The sequence below is a fragment of the Vidua chalybeata genome, chromosome 6 (assembly GCF_026979565.1).
Source record: "Vidua chalybeata isolate OUT-0048 chromosome 6, bVidCha1 merged haplotype, whole genome shotgun sequence".
Classification (NCBI taxonomy): domain Eukaryota; kingdom Metazoa; phylum Chordata; class Aves; order Passeriformes; family Viduidae; genus Vidua; species Vidua chalybeata.
Window position 1 is genome coordinate 7312153 of NC_071535.1, and position 24346 is coordinate 7336498.

At 41.8% G+C, this 24346-nt stretch overlaps 2 protein-coding genes across 3 annotated transcripts in view; one reads left to right on the forward strand and one right to left on the reverse strand.

Moving 5' to 3' along the window:
- The window catches only part of BRF1 (BRF1 RNA polymerase III transcription initiation factor subunit), a 172505-nt gene that overhangs the window by 68830 nt on the left and 79329 nt on the right, over positions 1-24346 (forward strand). The window contains exons 5-7 of the mRNA XM_053945059.1: positions 8667-8739; positions 17775-17924; positions 19508-19601. Coding sequence (XP_053801034.1) covers positions 8667-8739; positions 17775-17924; positions 19508-19601 — 317 coding nt within the window. The remainder of the gene's footprint in view (positions 1-8666; positions 8740-17774; positions 17925-19507; positions 19602-24346) is intronic.
- Positions 10626-14053, reverse strand: BTBD6 (BTB domain containing 6). Of its 2 annotated transcripts, XM_053945061.1 has the most exons (5): positions 13479-14053; positions 12932-13229; positions 12647-12737; positions 12253-12371; positions 10626-12016 (listed from the first exon to the last, which is right to left on the reverse strand). In XM_053945061.1, the coding sequence occupies exons 2-5, from the start codon at positions 13138-13140 to the stop codon at positions 10984-10986; spliced, it is 1452 nt and encodes a 483-aa protein (XP_053801036.1). In that variant the 5' UTR covers positions 13141-13229; positions 13479-14053; the 3' UTR covers positions 10626-10983. The 2 variants fall into 2 exon arrangements, with proteins under 2 accessions (XP_053801036.1, XP_053801035.1); XM_053945060.1 differs by having other exon boundaries at positions 12932-14053.

A 24346-nucleotide genomic window follows, 5' to 3' on the forward strand; every position in this document is an offset into this window, starting at 1 on the left:
TGCAAACAATGTAGCAAGGGTTAGTATGATCCTTTCATCAGGATTCAGAGTCACTGCAGTGGCACAGGGTCAGATGCTGCATATTTTTAAAACAACAGTTGTTGACGACAGAAATAACCTTTTTGGTAGGTAATGCTGTGTAAATGTATTCGTGCACTTCAGAACTGTGTTTTATAAAACGTATTTTGAGAGAAATACGAACTTGCTCTGTCTGTGGAAATAGAAAGCTCTACTGACATATGTTGTCTTACCCTCATTCTCTCTGTTACAACTGTTTTACATACAATGCGAGTAGGTTACTTGCATCTATTTTTGTCCTCCCAGCTGTCTTGGTAAATGGCATCCCTCTGAAGACTATTTATTGCTTGAAGCAATCTGCTGGAATTGCAATAATCAAATGCATCTTTAATTCTGAAATTTAGTAACTTTCTTATCTTTTCTAAACTCTGATTGAATTATTCTGATTGCTCACAACCAAACAGTACATGTGTAGAATGGAAGGTTTGTTTCCTTCTAAACACAGGTAATTTTTCACGGTGATGGTTTTGAAATAGAATGATCACAGTAATATGAAGAACAGTCACAATGTGAACGAGAAGAAGAAGTATTGTATCTGTAAGAGGAAAAGGAAAAGATGTATTGTCAGCAGAAACAGAAAGATTGAATGATTTGTCTTTTCCCCTCAGTGCATTCCAGCCAGAAAAGATTCTGAGATGGGACTTACGAGGACCAAAAGGTTAAAGAGGGGTAACTGAGGAGATGGGAGAGACAGAAATATATGAGTAGTAGGGAAGTAATCAACCCCCCTGAAAGAGAAAAACCCAAGATTTCAGTATCTTGATTTGCATTTAACTATGTCTTCTGATGAGCTCTACTTTATGGCTTCTTTAAGGTGAATCTGAGCAAACTGGAATGTAGAATGTTATTGTTAACTCTGCCTATCCAGAAAGTCCTGTTTAAGAATACATAAATGAGTTTTTCAGGTTCCAGCTTGATGGTTTTTTCCTCGCTCCCCAAGTCTGGTTAAAAAAAAAAAAAAAATCAAACAAACTCCCACAAACAAAACCACAAACCAAACAGAAAACCACAACTACAAACTGAGCCAAAAAAAAAAAAAACCACCCCCCCAAAAAAAACAAAAAAAAACACCCAAACAAAAAAAAAAAAAAAAAAAAAAAAAAAAAAAAACCAAAACCAAAAAAAATAAACAAACCACCCAAGCCACCTTAGTAGCAAAATATTTGTGGCCCAGGCTGTAAATTTCAGTACATTCTGCTTTAGGTAATTCTTTGCCCACAAAACCTAAAAAAGAATTGGTTTATTAAAAACAGTTCATTAGATGATACTATTTTACTTGGAAGTGCCTCTTTTTTTCAAGGACTACTCTCCCATCCTGAAGTTGGGATATAAATGTTCTTAAGGAAGAAGAGGCGAGAGCAGTAGTAGTAGTGGTGGCAATGGTATTATCTTTCCAAATTATTTAAATTGTTCATACTCATCTGTACAAAATTGGTCATAGTGGTCCAGGTAACTTTTTCTAGGTGAGATGAGAAAGGTGTTGATTTTGTATCACCAAAAAAATCACATCTGAAGTCTAAAAAATGAGCTACTACTGACCTGCACCAACTCTTGCTTGGAAACTAATGGCGAATGTTGAGATTTTTCTTCAGAATGTTCCTGATGCAGCTCAGTTGCAGTGGGAGGTGTGGGTCCTGCAGGGCTCCTTGTCATCTGGCTGCAGGAATTTTGTAAGAAAGTCACCACATGAAACATCCTTGCAGATTCTCTTCATGGAGGCCATTGACTGAATTACTGACCACCCTGAAATAGGTTTCAGTGCATTTGAGGGTAAAAAAGTAATAGAAGCATTAAGGGTGGAAAAGACCTCCAAGATCACCAAGTCCAGCCATCAACCACCACCATGTCCACCATTTAACCAAATCCTGAATCTGCTGTTACCTGCAACTCAGTATTTGTTTAATGACATAACTTTTATTCTTTCTCTCTTGCTGCTCTGTTTAGAAAAAAAGTGGTAGAGGAAATCCTAAGAATGCCCTCCTATGATGTGGTTTTTACTTGTACAATCACTCTTCCTGTCTTTCTTGAATTGTTTTGGGACTTAAAAATATATTAAAAAAAAAGTCCCCTACAGTGTAATGTGCTTTTAGGATAGTATTATGCTGCTAAAACTTAGCAATAGAGGAGACTAATTTTTACTGTTAATGGCAGTCTGTTTAAAAAGTTGTATCAGTTTTCCTCTTATGCTGATGACTGAGATGTGGGAGTTCGTCTTGTTTCACTGGGGAACTGCTGCATTTTCATAATAATTTTTGGAGCTTCAAAATTGCTGCCACCTTGGGAAAAGACAAAAAGTCTTTTTTTTTTTGTCTTCTTTTTTTTTTTTTAATTGAAAAGGCAATTTCCTTGGTGTTTTATCTTCATGTAAAATGCATCTTACATCTTGGAAATCTCCTTTTGAAAGTGTTGTTGGATCCAGAATGCCTCTGATACATTTGGACTTCAAAGCATTATCTGAAATGAGCTGAGAATGTCCAGAGCACTGTTACAAATCAGGCGCCTTCCTTGTGCCGAGCAGTCGAGCAGTCGTGCTGCTTGTTGATTGAGTTGGAAGGACAGGGAAAGTACTTGCTTATATTTTCAGATCCTGCATTTTACTTGCAAATATAGTCCTTAGAGAGGTCTGCAATCAGGCCCTTTGTTTGCTTTTTTGTTAGTCCAATCTAAGCGACAGGCCTGGCTTGTTTAGGAGAGCTGCAAAGCCTGTCTAGCCTTGGCCAAGTTTTGAACAGTTTAGGTTTTCTCCCATCTTTCCAAGCATCCCATTCCTTGCACCTGGAGAACTATTTGACTGAAGTTTCACCTTGGTATGGTGAAAGGCTGCCTTTCACATCCTCAGAAATGGCTGGGGTTTTTAGTCTCTTGTCATCTCCAGTGTCATGGTCTTTGCCATGGGGTCATAAAAGACTTTGGGGAAGAGGTTGGCAGTGCTCTGATCCCCAGTTTCAGCCTAGTAAAATATAATTTTTAGCATGCCTTGTGGTGTGTCATGCTGTTAAACAAGGCTGGTGTTCACTGAAGAGATCTTAGATATCTGAAGAGCCAGGCTCTTTATAGGAGTGTGCAGCAGGAAAACTACCAGCAATGGATGTAATTAATTAAAATGGGATGTCTCTACTTGATATTAAGAAAAGGTTTGTCACTATGAAGGCAACCAAGTGTGGAGACAGGTAGTTTAGAGCAGTTTTGAAGTTTTTATCCATCAAGGCTCTCAAAATCCAGAGCAACCTGGTCTGTTGTTGTGGCTGAGCCTGCTTGGAGCAGGAGGTTGGGCTGGAGACCTGATGGAGATCCATTCCCACTTGAGCTACACTGTAGTTCTAGGTAAGGGAAGATGATGCCCAAGAAATGAAAATCAGTAAGTAGTACTTGCTTGGTCTCTCTTCCACTTTAAAATGCAACTCTTATCCCTATTTCTTCATCTGCAGTTTGTCTAGAAGGATTTTTATTGTGAATTACTTTTGAACACTTGTTTTCATTTATTTAATATAAAGGCAGCATTGGGCTTCCTGACTCCTCTGTGATTATTGCAAATTATTACTCTTTGATTTCTTGCATAGGTGGTTTGATAATGGCTTATTGTACTGCTGTGGTATTGGAGGAGGAACTCCAGGACTGCCATGGATGAGATTAGCAGGAGAGTCTCCTTTGGAGTCCCATGACTGAAGGCAGTGCTTTAAAGCCCAGTATGAGAGGGAAGCTGCTTAATTTTGATTTGTGTCTCTTTTGATCGACAGCCTGACAAGCTGAATTTGGTACTTGTTTGTATTTTTGTGTGTTACCTTTTGACTGCTCTAAATGCAGTATGGATAAAAAAAAAATGTTTTGGTCTATTGCATGGAGATAGGTAAAATAGCGTATTCTTTTAAAGACTGTACTGGTTTTCTTCAGTTTTTAATATCCTTTGTTCATTTAAAGTTATTAACATGTTGACTGTATTTGCCTTTATTGCCCCTATGCAAATTGCTGTTGATGGAGTTAATTTAAACAACCTGTTTGGGACCTTCAGGCATTACTACACTAGAAATGTTAATAATGAATCAAATAACCACAGGTGCCTCTTTCCCCAGCAACAGACACTCTCCTTAAAAACTCATTTGCTTTTCATGCTTGCTTAATTATTTAGGCAAGCAGCCATGGATGTTTCACAGTGTGAATTCTCATTGTGTTCCAACTGCCCGGTCTTTGTCTTTCTAGAAGAATATCTTAACCACTGTCACCATTTGTAGTACTTTGCCAGAATGCCACACTATAGTCTTGAAAAGCCTTTTTGGAAATTGCTTGTAGAAGGATTATTGTTTTATAACTTTATAACTTACAGTCAAACAGAAACTTCCATTCAATGGTAGCAGCTTTACTTTTTGTTACTCTCCAGAAGTTAACGTAACCTGGTAACTGTATGAATGGGAGATTCTTTGTTTCCCCAAGAGAGTTTAAAATTCTGGGAGGTGTTAGACTGATGAATTCCTGTGTTACTGGAAATGAGGTGTTTGTTGTTATTTCTGAAGGTGGAAGTATATTGGTATTTGTGAACAGATCAGGCATGATGTGAAAGCAAGAGGAAATTATGAAAGGATAAGAGTCTCTCTGGAAGTGTCCCTTTGAAATCAGTGTCTGATGACTGACAGATGTGAAATGAAAAGACTGTCTCCAAAAAATACTGTGAAGGGCAAAGAGCATAACAAGTAGAAGGATCTTGTTGTGAAGATGTAACTGAATAATTGGAAGCCATTCCTTCACTAAATGCCCCTTTTAATTAACATAATGTGTTTGATAATGAGAACAGAAATTAACTATTGGTAAAGGACAACATCTTAGAGAATCTTAAGGTCTCCTGTAAAAAGAGGTTTTTGCAGTGCCTTGGTGAGCACATAGTTCTTTGTCTGAAAAACGTCTTCCTGCTAAAGAAGCTACTTGTTTTTTTGTTTTGCCTTTTTTTAAAAATAAAAAATCTGTGATGGGTCCACATGCTTGTAAACTTACTCTGTTAAATATGAGTTGAATGTAAGAGAATATGGTAAAAACTATCAGGGTATGCAGATATTTTAAAATCTCCCCTCTAAGAGAGGTTGACACCCCTCTTTTGCATTAGCTGTTGATGCTTAAACCAAGTGATTGCATCAAGTTTAGGAAATTTTACTATGTGGTGAAAATCTGCAAAAAAAGAGCACAAGTCTTATGAAAGTATATAAAGCAATTGTCTCACTTCAGCAGTTTTGACTGGGGAGAGTTTGAAGAAATACTGTTTTTCAGTATGATCCTTTTAAATTAAGGGGAAAAAAGGCTGAAGTTGGCGTGGTAAGCTTTAAAGCTGCACCAATTCAAGTTTAAGCCAGAGACATCTTTTTAGAAGGGCATTTTTGTTTATGCACCATTCTAAGAACTCATATAAAATTAGGTTTTATAAATGCAAATGTCATATGATTCTAAATTTAGAATGTTAAGCTTTTGATGGATTGGAGTATATGAATTTTTATAAGAAGTTCTTAATGAAGAAAGAACTAGAAATTAAAGTAGGCCTCTAAATTAATTCTCCTAATTTTCTAAGCTTAATGGAGTGCAGAAAAACCAAATGATGAGAGTAAAGAAAGACCTCTCTAAATGCCTATTTTATATCATATCTCTTCTATCACGGGATCTCTGTGTGCATGTGAGTAATAGCTGAAATCAGTGATAGCGGAATAAAATTTTAGTGAAAGGGCCACCTTCCACTAAACCCACGAGATCTTAAATATCCTGTTTCAGGAGTTCAATGGCATTACAGATTTCTGGGTGAACTTTATGCCATCTTTAATTTTTAATTTATGAGAAGTGCTCCAGAACCTGTGAGTATCTGTTAACTTTTAAAGTTGGGCAGCATATTGTTTGGGAGGGTCTGAAGTCTTTTTTCGTACTGATTTGCCAGAAAAACTGGAAGCAATTAAATATTCCTGATTCTTTTTGTGACCCTGGCATTAAAAATGTGTGAGCTTCATGAGGAAAAAAATACAGAACATGGACTGTACTGTATATTTTGCTTTCTTTCTAAATTGGTAGTAAGCAGAAACTACAAAGAAATGGGCTTGTGAGCAAAAGAAAGAAATTCCCTCATTAACCATTTCTATTTTAATTTATTATTTTGTGCAAATACACTCTCTTCACCTTGAAGTCAGTCATAAAACACTGATGATGTGGATGAAGTGGAAAAGCAGGTTAGATTTAAGTACATTACTTCTCAAATAAACCATAGATCAGGAGACTTTTAGTTAGTCCAAGGAAAGAAGGATAAATAGTAATTGAGCATATTTATTTATTCATTTGGCTTTGCTTTAGATTTAATTTGGAAATCACTTTGATTGTTAGAACTTCACTAGAAAAAAATACCTGCTTCTTTATGCCTCTTCATATTTATTTGCTCTTTATTACTGTGTTGATGGAAAGTTTGCTTGGGAGGAGTTTCTTAGAGAGTGACGTGGTTTGATGGTGACAAACATCGTGTTCGGATGTCGTGACAAGGAAAAAGGCTAGAAGGAAAAAATACTTGTTTGGATTAGAGTTTTATGTTGTGGGGTTTTTTTCCTAGACTAATATGAAAGAACTAGATGAGTTTGTGAAGCCTCTAAAGGAAACGTCATACGCACTTGGCTCCACTGAAGTAACTTTATTGATTTGTGCGGTGAAATCGTCCTTGCAGAACAAGATCGAAGTGATGAGGTTCAAGATTTATAGTAACTTGGTCGGCCAGCTTAGAAGGCTGATATTACAGCCAAACACTCATTCTTTATGTTAATATTTGTTAGACAAAAGGTCAAAACAACCCTTTTTGAGCTTGCAGTGAATCTAAAGCCAACTGAAATGCTGCAGACATTTTGCTTTAGTGATATCTGTTCTGTCTCAGTGGCTCATGGAAAGTCACATGCTCTCAGGCTCCAGTATGAATTGCCAGAGTCAGTAGGTATGTATTCTTTTCTGTATAAAATTTGGTAACTTATTTCCTAGAAAATAGACTTCTCATTCAGAGGGTATATTTTTCTCTTTTCCTTCCCCTAGAATAGTGCTTCTATGTTGTCTGCTATTTCAGGAAGAAAAAGGGCAGTAAAATTTAAGGTTATATTTTTGCATCTTTTAGGTCAGTCCAACCATTGGTCAGACATGGAATGGAATACACTCATTTCTCACTAAATATGGAATGAATTACCATCATATTACATATAATTGATTGCACAGTCACTTTCAGGATATGTGATCATTCTGAGGATATCTTTGAAGTTCGAATTTCTGATTTTTAAAATATATTTGAGAAAAATACACGTTAAGAACATTTTCACGTAAACATTTTGAAGGGCTAGGTGAAAATATGTCAGTTGTTTGGGGGTTTGGTTGTTGTTGGCATACATCTATTTTAGCTAGGTTGGTAGAACCGTCTATACACTTGGGAGGAAAGCCTGCTTTTAACCTAATGTTGGCAAAGCTCTTTGATGAAATGGAAAGAGCAGTAGTTTTTTAATTCCATAGGCTTGTGCCATAATCATCACTCAGTTGTGTAATTGACTGCTAAGTAAACACCTTCACTATCCAGGCATAGGAAAGAGAGGGGCAGTTTTGTTCCATAAAAGCAAGAGTATGTACCATTGTTCAAAACAAACCAAAAACCTACTTGCTTGGAGTGTAGGAGGAATGGAGTTTTTTATACTAACCTTGACCTTTACATATGCCTCGGGGGAAGCAAGGTGTTCACGGAGCTCCGTGGGAATGTTTGAGACTGATTGGGAACTGGAGTATATCCTGCCTTTCTTGCTGACCACAAAAACACATCTTAAGATAGAGAAAGCAAGCTTCCTCAGACTTGTAAAATACAAATATGGTTGTCTGTGCTATAAATTGCAAATCAGAGTATGAAGAATAACTCCTACCCTCAATTTACATCCTCCTGGGTGCAGCACTGACAGAGGGGATGGGAGCAGAGCTCTGTCCCTGGTGCCTGAGCAGGTTTGGTGTGGTTTAGGGCTTTTCTGATTTTTTTTTTCTTGTGTTGTTTTTTGTTTTGTTCTTAAATGTTTTTAATGTGATCTGAGGCAATGTCCAAACAGCAAGATATGACAAATAACCCTTGGGGCATGTAGCACCACTCCTTGATTTGGTGAAAAGTTTGGTGGTGTGCTTGTGCAATACTTAATTATGCCACTACAGATGATCATGCAGAACCGAAATTTGCACTGACTTGTACTTGTTCAGGTTTTGTAATGGTACAAGATAAATGACACTTTATATATATACTGATATTACATTTAAGTCTGTTTAATGCCTTATGATATGACAACTGAAAAACTGTACTACAGAGCAGCACTGAGCCCACTGAAGAGCATGATGAACAACTTTTTATAATTTTTTCAATATAAACTTACGCTTTGATTTACATTGCTAATTCGTGCAGATTTTGACAGGCACTGAGTATTATCCTGTACATATGAATATTGCTTGTATAACTTGATTTTTTTTAAGCAGGTTAAGATTTCAAAAGTTGGGGTTTTCTCCTTTCCATATAAATGTTCTATTAAAAACATTTGTGGTTTATGATCTAAATAATGCTTTTTTTGTCTTTTTAATAGGTGAATGTCTATGTGCTGGGAAAAACTTTCCTTGTGTTGGCCAGAGAACTCTGCATAAATGCTCCAGCCATAGGTATTTTTTTAATGATTTGACTTTTGACTATTTGAGTCTTTTTTTCCTATGGTTACTTGAAAAAAAAAAAAAGAGTATGTATGTATAGATACACAGTACTGTATGTTAATACTCAAGTAGTAAGTTTATAGTGAAGCTGGAATCAATCCAGGCTGAGAAGCATTACTGACTATAAGAGCCTGTTCTTCTTTATGGAAGAGCTTTTTTGGAACTAGATGCTGTTTTCTTTTGCAAATAGTTTTGTTGCTTTTTCCAAGAATAATTTGGGCTATACTAAGACAATGGACTGACGTGTAACAAATTTGTGTGTGTCAGCAAGCTCCTACAGGCCTGTCACGCTTCAATTCCACAGATGCAACATTTGATAAGTATTTGCCAAATTTACTATCTATCCATCACCTGTAGCTGAGCTGTTCAGTGCTTGAAATTCAAGTGGCTTGGTGGAAAATGAGGAGGAACTTTTTCCAAACATGTGAATAACTTCTAATAAGTTAACACTGAAATTCACTGTAACTGTGATAGGAAGATGGGGTTTAACCTGTCAAAAACTTAAACCCCACCACCTAGAGAAAGAAGCCATTCTGTAGGTTGTGGGTTTAAGCCAAGGGAATTTGTGCCAATTCCAGTTAAAAGAGTGCATTTATAGTGAGGTCTTGTGACTGTTATCCACCTCTGTGTAGGAATTATTTGCCTGCATCTTTACCCACTCTCACTCCCACTCTCTTTAATCTGTATGGAGAGAATCAGATGGCTGTGTTGCAGGAGGACAACAACACAGGCACACCCCTTCAGCCGTGCTGGGCTGGCACAGGGCTGCTGCCTCTGCAGCAAGGGGAGCAGCGCCACAGCAGTGCCCAGGCAGGCAGCACCGCGCAGCACAGCTCCAGCTCTGCTACAGAGGTCTTGTTCTCAGTAATCCACTTCCCTTCTTATTTTTCATTACTTCTTTGGTCTTTTTTTAGAGAGAGAAAACAGGCAGGATTTGCACTGCAGCTTGGTTTCAAGGTGAAAATTAATGCAGCTTGGGAAAAGGCAAACATGTTAGATGTAGAGGTACTTGTTATACACAGAAAAAATACTGGTTTAGACTGCTGTTTGAGTACTCTCTTCCAAGCTCATCCTAAGAATTACAAAATCCAGTAAATATTTCTAATTGGCTCAGCTATGATGATGAGACCTTTGAGAAAAAACTTTCATCACTTTCTGAGGAAAGTACTGGCATAGAATGATTGCTGATAATGCCTGAGATTGTGTTTTCAAAAAAAAAGAGCAGGAGGAAAGATCCAACAGCATTTTTTTTTTAAGGTGGCTTATTTCTAATTAGTAATCTTAAGTGAACCTAAACACCATCTTGAAAGTATTTTTCTAATGCCTGCTGCTCTGTATAAGGATGGTATGTAAATTCACATAGGGTCTGCCAGTAATACAGCCCTGGGCTAAATTTGTGATGCAGCCCTTTCACTGAATTAATTAACTTCATCTGTGTGTCTTGACTCTGGCCATTCAAGGGGGGGATGTAGTTTGACAGGTGCAAGTTTGCTGTTTGGTGGGCAGGCTGGAGGTTAACAAAAATGCTGCATGTGAAGGGGCATTAGGAGTTTTCAAATATAACCACAGGATGATTTTGATCAGCTTTGATTACACTGATGGTTTGTCTATCTTCAGCTTGGGCAACACACAAAAAATCCTCAAATGTCAGCTCCTTTTCTCATGAAGGGAAAATAAAGGCTGCTGATACATAGTTTCAGTTACCAAGAGAGGGAACCTTCCTATTTGCTGGGTGTGGATGCATACAGGGACCAGACTACAGTGTCTCACCCCTGTTAGCTGTACATGAATTAACACACACGAGCGCCATAAGGTCAGCAAAGATCAAGTACACAGGATTTAGGGCAAGTAAAAATGTTTTATATTTCACAGATTCATAAACTGCTCTAGTTTAGAACATTCTGTTTGAGTCAGCTGCAGTCTGCAAGTTAGTTATCTATATACAAAATAAATGCACAGTACGTGCAAAATTTAACATTTTTCTGCATGTTGCAGTCTTAATAATTAAGTCAAATAGCTTATGAATAAATAAAATAAGATTAAATTCAAGAGCATTCCTTCACTTATTTGTATAGCCTGATGTAGCAGATAGGTAAGTAGCATAACATTCCATACTGCTGCAGAGTTCGTAGTAAAACCGAAAAATCCCTTAATGTGCATCATTGCAGCACTGGAATACAATCAAGGTGAAATGCATCATGCATAGAAAATGAGCTCAGGTATTTGTCCTCCTTGTACTCCGGTTCCATTAGTACTGTCCGAGGAGCACTGGAACTGGAACGTCACTTTCCCGCACTGCACTTCAGTCATTCCCTCTTGTCCAAAGTAACTGAGTTCGTTACCATCAAGAATAGCACTTACATTGTAAAACGTGTCTTGCTCAACCTGCACAGGGTGTTCAAACCACACAGAGAAGGTGTTACTGGAGCCGTCGGAGGTAAACTTTGTCAGATTTTGAGCAAGGACAACGCCTAAGCGCTTCAGTTCGATTTTGACGCTGTATTCAGCTTTGCCACAGCTTGACCCATACAATCCCAGTCCTGCTATAAATATCCGTTTGTCTACGGCAAACTGAATACTGTCACATCGCCCCCGGTACCTCCACTGATTGCTGCGATATGCAGACGACTGAAACCGATGGCAGCGCTGAGGCACGAGTCCTTTTCTTTTCGTCAGGGGGAACTCTAATTTGGGTTTATTTGCGGCCGTGTACCAAAGGAATATGTTGTGAGTCTCCTCAAGGGTGAGGATGTCGGACTGGGCAGCTCCGTTGGCAAACTCTTCCAAAGTCATGGTTGGAATCCGCACCAAGTACAAAGCTTTCCCTAATACATTCCTCTTGTTGCGCGGCGTGACCGGCAGCCCTTGCCTTTTGCATTCAGCCTCTGCCCAGTTGAGAACAGCCTCGAAAACTACCACTTCCTTGGTGTTGAGTGCTTCCCGGGTTACAATGATCTCTAGTGTTTGTTGATCTATCTCACAGAAGCCCTCTGACTTCAGTGCCATTTCTGCCTGAGCATCAATCACTTCCCAGCAGCGCTGCGTCAGCTCTGGCTCCTCGAAGAGCCTGCTCTGAGACAGCAGGACACAAGCGTTCTTCGCTTCTAAGCTGGTCTCCAAAAAATTGACGCAAGCCTTTGCTAGGGCCGGCACGATGTACTTCTTGGCAGCATAGAGTGTAGCCAGAACTGTGTCAGCTTCCAGGTCTATTTCATCACTATACATGTATCTAGATGGGGGGGGGAGGGGGGTGAAAAAAATTAGTTTCTCAGGAAAAAAAAAAAGTAGGCCATGAAAATAATCTATATTCGTCTTTGCTGGCAGTGAATCTGACATTCAATATTTGTCAGCACATTAAGTAAACAGCATTAAGTGCATATTGCACAATGTCAATTAGGAGATGTATATTTTATAAGCTACTTTGATTCTGTCCATATAATTAGCAGACTTGTAGTGGCCACTTACTTTAATAGGATTAGAAAGGCTGCAGGTTCCACATCTGGTATATGGATTTCAGATTTGACCTCTGCGAGATCGCCGTAAAACATAGCATAGAAGACAGAGCTACCAACTGCCAAAACATACTGGAAAATAAAGAGAGAGAAGCCTCAGTAACATGGATCAGGAACAGCTGAGCGTGCAGGCTTTCCTAAAAGCTACATTTAGCGAAAGTTACAAGCTGCAGTGGAAGCAGAACACTGCCTTAGACTGCTCCCTTTAATTGCAGCGTATGTGAATTACTTCTGGGATTAGACAAGAGCTATAATTAGAAAAAAAAAAAGTGGAACCTAGTTGTAAGGCAGGGGGAGAAGGCGACCTGCACAGCAGCATTAAAAAGCCAAAAATTATCTGCACAAACCTTATGGGCAGGAACTTTCTTGGATGCCCCTGGCGGGCCCACGATGAAGTGAACGTCAGCCATGAGTTCGTTATTGAACATCAGCGCGTTCCTGCAAGCAGGGGAGGGGGGGAGAAGCCCCGTTAGCCGCGGGCTGCCCCTCGCCCGGTGCCCCAGCCTCCCGCCGGCGGCCCCGGGGCTCCAGCCCAGCCCTGCGCTCACGCCCGGCCGGGGCGCAGGTGCACAGGGCGGGCGCCTCTCTCTCTCCCGCCCGCCCGGGGAGGGTCCGGCGGGCCTGGCCCTTACCTCTCCCGCAGCGTGGGATGGAAGGATTGCCAGTTGGCGCTCTCCAAGTTGTTGTTGTTGAGGTTTTGGAGCTGGGGCGGCGGGGGCGGCTGGGCGCTCTGCTGGAGCTGCAGGGCGTTCTTCTTGCTGTTGGCAGCGGTGGCGGCGGCGGCGGCGTTGCTGTTTGCAATGTTAGTGTTGGTGCTGGCAGGGTAAAGTTCTGCAGCCATCTTCTTCTTCAGGGACAGGGGCACTATCTCATAGCATCCTGGCACCTTGCCGTTTGACCTCACACTCTTTTTGGACTTCTTTAAGGTTTCTGGAAGCAGAAGAAAAAAAGTCAAACACTTCATGATCCTGCCATTGAGGCAACCAGGGGGCAGTGGCATGAGCAAGAGAACTAACAGATCCCAAATGCGAGTCCCACTATCAGGATATTTTGTACGCTTCTAGATGCAGGGTGGCCTTTGGTTTTTTTGGAGTGTGTGCCCGCTCTTTGGTTACCGGCCCGACGCACCTTTCCGGGGGGAAAGGGGTGATGCTGTGTCGGATCAGTGCCAGCGCTCACCTTGGCTTGTGGGGGGGTCCCAGCCTCCACGGCACTGCCACGACTGCAGCGGGAAGCCCGAGCAGGGCCGGCAGGCAGCTCCTTCCCCAAGGAACGGGGAGAGAAAAATTAAAAAAGAAAAAAAAAAGGAGAAACAAAACAAAAAGCCAAAATCCAGCGACAAAACCCCAGGAATCCGGCAGAGGCGGTGGGTCAGGAGCGAGAGTCAATCCACAAATCCTCCGAGTGCAGCAGCCCGGCGAGGGTGAAGCGCAGCCAGCCGCCCGATCCCCGCTGCCAGTGCTCCGCTCCGTCCTTCCCGGCCCGGCGGGGGCACATCCGCGGCGGCCGGGCCGAGCCGAGGCGGCGGCTCCCTGCAGTCCCGCTCCCGGGCGGCCCCGCCGCCGCTCGCACCAACTTTGCTCCGGTCTCCGCGGCGGCCACCGCCGTTGCTGCTGCTCCTTCGCGCTCCTCCCGCCCGCGCCAGGGGCGCTGCTGCCCGCGGGGCGCCCCGGCTCCTCCGCGGCGGGCGGGAGGGATGCGGCGCTGCCCTGGGCGCTCCCTTGGCGGTGGGATGCAGCGCTGCGCTGCCGGGCTCGGCGCGGCTCTGCCGGGCCCTGCCTCCGCCTCCCGCACTAAGAGGCAGCGGCCGCGCCGCGCGTCACGGCCGCCCGCGCCAATGGCGAGCGCCGGGGCGCGGCGGGGAAAGGGCCGCCCCCCGCCCGCCCGTCATCCGCCCCCCCCCCGCGCCTACGTGCGCAGCGCCGAGCGCCCGCCGGGAGCGAGCCCCGCGGTACCCCACGATCGGTCCCCCCCGCACCGCCCGGTGTCCCCGCTGCGACCGCAGCGGGACAGGCGCGGAGGGACGCGGGGCAGCGCGGAGGGACCGCGGCGGGGCGGAGGGGGCGGCCCCGAGCGTGCAGCGCCGTTCCCGGGCGGCCCGGGCGGGGGCGCCGCCGCTCCGCGCTGCGCCGGGCGGGGGAGCCGCGCTGCCCCGCGGGGCCGCCGCCCGGGGCGCGGGGGGCACGGCCGCGGCGGGGCTGCTCCGGACGAGGGACGCTGGTTGGGGTTCCTCCCCTTTCCCCGCAGCCGCCCTGCCCTCCCTGTGCGCGCCGTACCCGCTGTTGCCGTCCCGCCCATCCTCCGGGATCGTTCGGCGAGGACTGTCCCCCTCTCTGTGCCCTTTCCCTGGGGCGACCTGCCGCGGGGATCGGCTCGCTCTTCGCTGCGGGCCCTGCCGCTTTCAGTAGGAAGCACTCTTCAGTAGGAACCCAACTCGAAATTGTTCTTACATCCCCCTTAGTAACTGTGTGGCATCAAAGTTCTTCCAAAGTTCCAAGTCAAAATTGGGATCAGGAGAGAAGGGAAAGTCTTCAGCAGAACACATGCTCCTTTCTTAAAACATGAAATAATGCTTTTCTTGTGATCTGCTTCATGGCCCTCAACATCCCCTGAGCGGAGAACCAACAGTTTTGCCCGACTGTAACTTGCTCGCGTGTGGAGGGGTTGCACCCCCAGAAGTCACCCAAAGTCAAAGGGGACCCTCCTGCGGGCAGGGCGCCCTCGGTGCACGCGTGCCGGTGTGGTGCCCCTGGAATGAAGCAATGTGTTTGGGGCTTGCAGCTTCTAACAGCTCTTATTTATTTATTTTCAAATGTTTGCATCCATGCAGGACGTGTATATGCTAACGTGGGCTTAGCCTCTGATTTATATATTCACTGTGTTACTTTTTTTTGGTTTCTTTAAGGCTTGCTATTTAAAACCCATCCACGTATTCATTTTCTGGCTGTTTGGTAGCTTCAGAATTCAAATTAACGATGTGCAATGTTTTGTCAAATGACCTGTGGGCATGAATGCCAGCACAAATGTCTGAATGGCTACAATGCAAATGTGTAAATGCTCCCGAAATTCAGCTCTGAAACTCAGCTCCAAAGAGAGAGCTGAGAGTTGCTCCTCGCAATCTGGTGAGGTATGTGGTGAATAGAATGGTGGTAATTCTGGTCCAGTTGGTAGTATTATTAAACTGGCCAAAGTTTGGTCCTGTAAATTTTGACTCCACATAAATAATGGATTGATTGACAAGTGATAACTGAAAAGGGGTTTTTCCTAAAGGTGAGCCTATTTGTTTGCATCGTGTATTACTATTATTAATTCAATCCAATTACTAGAGGGTGCCCCTAACAATGGTAAGTGTAATTGTTGTACCTCTTCTAAGCAAGCTACTGAAGGTTACTTGATTTGTGCTAAAACAAATAACAGGGTTACAAAGAAAATTGCCAGGGGAGGGAGGTCTTGGGCTGTACGTCCCTTCCAAAGATGCCAGGTGGATTTTACCAAAATACCCCCAGTGTCAAGGTTGAAATCTCTTCTGGCAATAGTATGTCAGCTAACAGGATGGATAGAAGCATTTCCAACTGTTTCGGCAACCACAGGATTAGTTATTAAAGTATTTTTGGAACAAATCATTCCAAGATACGGGATTGTGGAAGCAATAGACTCAGCTTGGGGAACTCCTTTTACAGGAAAGATCCTTCAAGGGGTTTGACTGCTTTAGGAATACAGTGTAACCTCCATATCCCCTGGCACCCCAGAGCTCAGGCTGCATTGAAAGAATGAATGGAGAAATAAAGAAACACCTTTTGAAGCTGGTGATAGAAACTAAGATGCTGTAGGTACATCTCTTGCCACTGTCTTGGGCAAGAATGAGGGCCAGACCCAGAGGCGATATTTAGTTGTCTCCCTTTGAACTGATGTTGGAATTCCTTGCTCTTGTAATTCTCATCCTAGTGGGGGGATGGAAATAAGTAATGTATATTTTAAAAAATACGTGGCTAGCGTATTGTCTGCTCCATTCTGGTGGCTGCAGGAGCTGAAGCTGGGCACTCTGGATGAGAAGAGATGGAAAAGCAAACCAGGCCTTGCTACGTATTCCTGTAGTGCCAAGAGCAAAGTTTAAATGTATGGTGAACCCCAGGCTATAGCTTCAGAAAGGTTGGGTTTTTTGTTGAGTTTGGAATATGTCATTTCTCTGGAGTAGAGCTTCATAAAGTCATACTTGGAAGTGCAGAACACCTGTCCCTAGAATCATGGAGACTGGTAAAGTTCTCCTAAACCTTTAAATTTTTGGGTCATGTTTGGGAGGGAACTGCAGCCTGGAATTTCTTCAGTTTTGAGGGAATTTGAGGTTGAAGTTCTTGCTTTATGAGTGGCTTTCATTTAAATGCTTCTGCGGGGCTGACAGGCATTATCACCTATGGTGTGATCTTTGTAATTATGGATAGCAACAGGGCATCATTGTTAGAACTTGGTGCTAAATGAAACTGCTTTGATTAGCTGTAAATCCCTAAGATTTTAACAGTATTTTGAGCTGAATGTTCATCTTTATCGGTTTAAGTGCCCACGTAGGGGATCAGCAGAGGAAATTGAGTTGAGACTAATAGTTAACAATTTACCGTACATCATGGATTTTCGGTCAAGTGATAAAAGGCTGGCAGGAAATGAGAAATTGATATCTCAACTAAGAGTAAACATGTGTTAAGTGTAGCTTTTACAAGATTGTTTGATAAATTATAAATTGGTTTAGGCAGAGCACAGTCTGTACTGACATATTTTGGTTAGTTTGAAGCTGTTAACACCAACGCCTGAAATAAGTTTATACATCTGGAGGCAGATCTGTGGCCGATGTAAATTGTTGTAGTGCTAATGATGTTCATTGTGTTCCAGCACTTCATGCTGATGGAAGTCTGCCTTAGTGTCTCTAATAAACAGTGTTCTGTATTCTTGGAATATGAGTCTGAGAAGCAGATGGAATTAGCTTTGAAGGTAACTAGATTTTTGTTAGGGAGGATTTAAGCAAATTAATTTTTTTTAAAGCTTAGTTGGTAGTTAGGTTTGAGATGAAACATGCAAGTTACCTTGTTATTTTCTGAAAGATGTTAGAAGAGAGATGTTAGAAGTTTTGGGCCTAAATTGTGTCCTCATTCATCAAAAGCTTTTGTAAATGCTTCACTTTGGGCATGATTTCCCTGATACCACTATCACTGCTCACATGTCACAGTCAGCATGTGCAGCCTTGGATGCTGAAAACGTGTAGGAATGTTTGTGCAGTGCTTTAAAGATCTCCTGTTTAGAGAGCAAGAAATGATTTTGGTTTAGGTTATCTAAAAAAGTGCTTCTAAAGCTGAGTGCTGGAGGATCTGCCCAGCAGCACAGTCTGTGTTTGCTGAGGTGAAGCCGGACAAGCCCAGCAGCCTCGCTGCACTGCATTTCCTAAATCGGTGTTAGGGTTAGGCATAACTGTGTTACTTTCTGTTGCAGATCCGTGTTTGTATATTCCCCGTTTTGCACACATGCTGGAGTTCGGGGATAAGAACCACGAGGTGTCCATGACGGCTCTGAGGCTGCTGCAGAGGATGAAGCGGGACTGGATGCACACCGGGCGCCGGCCCTCGGGGCTCTGCGGGGCAGGTACGGCACAGCCTGGCCTTGTCCCTTCCCCCGCAGCACTAGGGATGGGAAAGCCTGGACCAAATGAGGCCTTCCCCTTCTCACTGGTGATACCTGCCTTCTAGGGGTTTTGTTCTGTCAGACAGATTATATAGGTCTTCATCGAAATAGTTTCTGAAAGTATAACTTAATTTTTGCCCTTGCTCCTACAGTACTTGCTCAGACCCTTTGTAGCTTACAGTTGGAATTTTTTTTTAAAGCTCCTTTCTGGTGCTTTTCTTGCCCCCACTCTGCAGGCTCTAGCTGCTAAAAGGTTTTTTTTGTCAGTTAAAATGACACCATTAGTGCAAGCACTTTGATTTGTGTCTTTACACTGAGTCTTATGCAAGAAGTGCCCTCTTTGACCTGTTTTATGAAACTATTTTTCTCTCTTTCTTCATCTTTTTCCAAGATCCATCACTGTCATGATGCTTGCATAAAACTCCTGGGTTTGGGAGGGCCGGTTAAAATATAGTAGCCAGTGGGATCAAAGTAATGAAGAGTGTAGGTAGTCACAGAGTTATGTATGTGCTTTATTTTATTTGAAAGATCTTACATGTTTATCCATGAATGAGAAGTATTGCTCAAACCTTTGAGAATCTCGGACGATGCAAAAATTTTTTTGACATTTCTAGCCCCTTTTTGTTAATAGTACTTGATTGTTGCACATTGCTAAAAGTTTGAATATAGGCTATGGGAGAGCAGTCTGCTCTTTGATGTGCTACATGGCCTGTATCCACACGAGCAAGTAATTTAATTCAACAGACCTGGATCAATAGATGGAAGCAGGTGGTGCTGAGCCCCCTCCATCCATCCATGCAATATGCAGCTCACATGTTGGACTGTGGACTGGGTTTAGTTTGGTTCCCTGGCTTAAAAGTCTGTGTCACACATAGCTCAAATGACCAATTGTTAGTTCAGCCCTGATGTTCCTGTTAGGAGCACTTTAAACACATACCAGAAGTGGAGCTCTGGTTTAGTTTCCTCTATAAAAAAGCCCTTTTTTATGCCTTAAAACTGCTCTATGTAGTGAGCTGCTGTATGATGAGTGGGGGTGGTGCTTCAAAACAGAACTGGTGCTCTGAATCAGCACACCATGTAAATGCAACTGGTCATCTGGCTGTGTAGAGGGTCTTGCAGGGGAGCACTTGGGCACCAGCAAGGCAGGGATAGTCGTGGCAGCAATGAGGAGCCCAGCTTAGGCACATTCAGTGTTTCTCTGGAGATCTTTTTACTTTGGATAGGATTCAGTGAGTTCAGCTAAAAAGATGGTAACTGAAAATAAGTGGTCATTGAAATATTCTTGTGCTGTAGATAACCATGGTTTCCCAAATGTTAAAGCACAGAATTTTTCAAGGTGCAACTTGCACTTGGCTTAGTGGGTAGAAAGCAAATTTTGTGAAGTCAGGTCCATCACCAGTATTCAGGGACACAGCTGAGCATAGGCATTTACAGCTCTAACTGAAGACAGGGACAGAGAGAGGGTACAGTTACCTGACTGTTTTCTGCTTTTCTTCAGGAAATTTCCCTCTTTTTGATATAAACTTTCTCTGCTTGTTCTCTAGCTCTGCTAGTGGCAGCAAGAATGCATGATTTCCGACGGACTGTTAAAGAGGTCATCAGGGTGGTGAAGGTTTGTGAGTCTACATTAAGGAAAAGGTCAGTGCAGTCTTACTGCTTTTGCCTTTGGTTTACAGTACTGAACAGTGATATAGTCTAAAATAAATGTATATTGGAGAGAACCAGGTTATTTTTGTAAGTGCCATGAATCAAATAAGTATATGTTTTAGCTGGTCATTTTAAAGTACTAGCACCTTGCCTTTTATGTAAGGCCTCAAATGCTCAGCCAAGATGGTAAGGAGCACTTTGCCTATTTAACAGATGAACACTTGAAGGCAAAATAATGCTATGTCAGTAATGTTAACAGTATTGTCATGCCCTCAGAAAAAATAATTTATTGATTCTCAAAGCTGACAGTCTACTGCGAGATTTTTTTTCATTAATCCAGAAGCCAAGTGATGAAAAGTCTTGTCTTTAAGCTGTTACTGAACAGAACTTTTCAAAATATTTTGCTGAAGTGTTCATTTTTGGTAGTGTTGCACTGCTAATAAATAGAAGACAGCACAGTGAACCTAATGATAAGATCAGTGAAGGATCCCCTGGGAATTTTCCAAGTACCTTTTTATTTTTTTAAAGATCAATTAGTATTTTCCATAGTTTAATGATGTAAGCAGAGACCCACTTTCTGTCATTTGTTGTTACAACTGAAAAGTTGTAACATACTCTTTCCCCATAGGTTGAGTTAAAAATGAGCTAACAGAAATACCATGATTTCTGTTGCCCACAGCTGGAAATTCTTCTATCACCAATATATTCTGATGTTTGTTCCCCCAAGGTCTGTCTTTAGAAAGCTTCCTTAGTGCCTCTCTTCACCTTCTTGGGATCAGCTTAAGCACATCCAACTGAGCCTAATACTTGTTAAAAATATTCACTTATTAATTGTGGAAAATGTTTTTGTCCCAGATCTTCATTGGTGGAACAGGAATGATGTTATTTTCCATCTATGCATGGGTGGTATAGGGATAAATTTAAAGTGTTTTAAATGCTTCAAGGTACTACAACTATAAGGATGGAGCAGTACCAATGCCACCTTTTTTTTCTCTGGCCAAAAGGTCATGTGTTTCAGTTGTGCATTTTGTATGATTAATGAGTTATGCACCACAATCTGCTCCAAGATGCTTTGGTTAAATAGCTAAAGAGTTTGTACTTACTAAGAAAATAAGCATAATAAATTAGAGTTGGAAGGGAAATTAATTTGAGCAATTGTTTCAAGCGAGAAAATCTTACTTCAAAATTCATGCTTTGAAATGTTTACTCAAGTCACACACATCAACTAAAATGACAGCCTTATTTACTTTGACAGGGTAAACGTGACAGCTGAATTATTTTCAGGCAGCTATAATTACAACTATTTATCACGAATCTATAAATTTGATTGATGTTTTTCAAATAAGAGCACGTTATATAGTATTTAACGAAGGCAAATAAAAAAAATACCTTTGAATAACTCTTTCTGCACTCTAGTGTTTTTCCTCTTCTTTCAAGAATTCCTTTCAAAATGCCATCAAATAGAATTTGTCTAAATGAATAAGAACTTATTTTACATTCTTGAAAATTCCTTTGCTTCTCAGTTGGATGTGCAGTTTTACTTCCTTTTAATTATAGTTACTCTGGTTGGTAAGGAGTAGCTGCTGCTGTGTTTTATGAAGGTGTTGGATGCTGTACTCACTGCTGATGGCTTTGCCCTGACAGCTCAAGAAGTGAAACCCAACATGAGTCCAGATAATGCTGACACTTCCAGCCTGCAGGATCTGCTGTGTGGTTGGATTTAGCTCCCAGCTGACTTCCTGGGGAAGCACAGGCCATTGGAGGCTGGGTTTGCTTTGGTGCCCCACGTGATGTGTGTTTACCTGGGGGGGACAGCAGTGTGTGCCTGAGGATGCAGGAACGATGCTCTTTAAGAAATCCTGATTGGGAATTCCTGGGAATGCTTGGGGAAGACCCTCAGCAAGGGGTGGCAGCCCTTCCCTGAGAAGGGCCCTATTTCTGGTCCTGGCAGAGCAGCTGGTGGGACTGGATTAGTTCACCCTGTTGTCCATCATCTGGAGAGCACCAAGCCCTCCTGCCTGGAGGCTGTGTCCTCTTTCTCTGCTCTGAGCTGGAGGAGTAGCTCTTAGGAGGAGGTTCCCAAAAATGTGAAGTATCCCCAGGTCATAAAAATTCATGACCTGGTCATCAGGGGAATCTGTTTTGGAAGGAAAAAGTGACAAAGCATGTCCCACGTGTGCTATCACTAATCTTCCAACCAAGAGTTCTTTATTTGGCACAGGTTTGGTTAAAAAGCAGTGCTTGTTTATTTTTAATGTGAGTGGGTTTTTGGTAATATTGGTAGAGAAAAGTTTGTAGTCACTTTGCAGGGCCTTCTAGCTTTATGTTTTGAAGCATACAATTAAAATGTAAAGCTTGTTGCTGTTGTTGAAAGTGAACTTATTAAATATTAATAAATGCACTGATAATTCTATCTCATTTCCAGTCTAATTGAAATTATATTAACTTATATATCACTTTATATATTCAAAGTACTGTACAAATATTAGCTAATTAGTCAAATTGTTATTTTCTATGTAATCATCCGTGGAGGTAGCAGAAATTAACTTTTAATAAACCCAGTCCTTTTATTTAGTTCAGTCCTCACATTTGTGCCTGTGTTCAATGCACCTGTCTTCGCCTCTGTCTTTTTAACCTTTAAATACTCTGCCCCTTCATCTTTTTATTCACCTCTTGCATGCTTTCTCTGTGTTCTACATTTTGTGTTGTCTTCAGTAAGAGTAATTTTTGTGATACTTGTCCATTGTGCATTATCTAATACTGTGCAGTCCTTATGCCTGTTTGAAGATCTTAGGCACTTCTTCCACAGAATTAAAAAAAAAAAAAAATCAGCTTATCTTTCTTAACATTTGCATTTTGCTGCTTTGACTTGTTCACTTTATCTTTAAATTGAACTGCTTTTTGCATGAAAAAATACTTCTCAGTTCCATAAAGTACTATCTGCTAAAAAACTTGTTTGTGATGAAGTTCAGAAGCAGTAAAGCTTCATTTAGAAGAAATTGGAACAAAAGGCCAGAATGGGTTTAAATAGCTTGTTCTTGAGGTGAATGGGTTTTTTTCTCACAACCTCATAGTGTTTTGGGAAGGAAGACAAGACTTGTTACGAAGGATCTTAATTTACCAGTTGTAGATGCTGCAGGGACTTTTATAAATGGGGTCCTTTGCTTATATTCTAGGGACCCTCTTACAGCTCTTTCAATGACTGAGGTGGTAATTTTCTAGAAAAAATAAAGATTTATGCGTAGAGATAAATGTCCTGAATGTACTGCCTGCAGCTTTTTTTTTTTTTTTTTTTTTTTTAATTTCTGTAATGTGTGGCTGGCATAAACCTTGTGTCTGTCTCAAGCTGGACAGATGCCTGAGAGAGCAGGTAAAGAGAGGAGCCAGTCTGCTCAGGAGTCAGGATGAGAAGGGAAGGTAGCAGGGACATGGGTAGCTGTGAGGTGGCTGTGAGGTTGTTGTTACTCAAAACACCAAAGCCCTGTCAAGGCCAGGACTGAAGGGAAAGGTGTGTAGAAGTAAGTCAGTGTTGGGCTGTGATCCAAGTACAGCCATGCTAAAATTCTGTGCAGGGTATCCAGTGAATCAGGGAGAGCTGGCCACCGGAGGTGTTTGAGCATGGAGGGGCTGAGGATGCTCAGAATGTCAAAGTCGTGTCAGGGCTCTTGCTTGAAGTGTGATGTGGAGAGAAGCGTTTAGAACGCCAGGAAATTTATTTCATGTGAAGGACCTGGTGGTGGTGTCTGCTCTGATCTCAGCTCAGCAACTGAGCAGCTCCTCTGCTGGCTGCCATAAGCTAAATTGAGAAATATCTCATGTCTCCAGTTAAATCAATTCAAGTGGCTTAGAGATGATTTCAGAAACCTTTCTAGTATGGTGAGTAAAATATAATTTGATCCATGTGGGCTGATACTGCATACCTTTGTAAGTTGGATGGTCTGGTTTAATAAAAGAAAAAAAAAGGTTTTATTTCTGAGGAATCCAATTTCACAGGCAATGTTCCTTTTTATAAGTCCAGCTTCTATACAGTTAGCAAGTTAATACATTAATTAGATTCCTAATATATTTTAGTACATCATACTTAATTATATAATTTCCAAATTATTTGGTGACTCTTACTTTTGAAACAATCAGTAACTTGTTTGCACTAACTCAGGCTTAGATCTTGTAAATAGTTTTCCTATGTTTGACTTTCCTCATCTGAGTGGTTGTTGAGAAATTAAACAGCTCTATTTTTCTTTTCCAGGAGATCATAGAGTGCTTTTGACAGACCACAGTAGAGGAACCATGCTAATGAAGCAGAATTTTAAGGCATTTTGTTTCATTAGCATGGTGCGAGCATTTGCATCAGAGGGGAAAAAAGAAGAATAATTTTCAGGTGGTTTAGTCAGAATTCTGGGATGGCCAGGGAGGTGCTGGTGGGATTATCCAGGGGCTGATAGTGGGTCACAAGTGCTAATACGAGTTAACTCTGTGTGTAAGCATTTGTAGAATGAGGACTTTAAAAATTATGGTAATGAAATTGTGTCTCTGGGTTGGTGTGAGCAAGTAACAGGAACTAATTCTAAAGGGTGCTTTATTTAGTACAATCTTTAGAGATACCTATTCTTAATACTTAAAGAAACATCAGAGAGTTGCCAGCAAATGAGCCCCATAAATTATCAGTCACCTGTTAATTGGAAGTAAATGACTGTGTTGTATGCTCTTAGTCCATTGCAAAAAGAGGAGATGTGTAT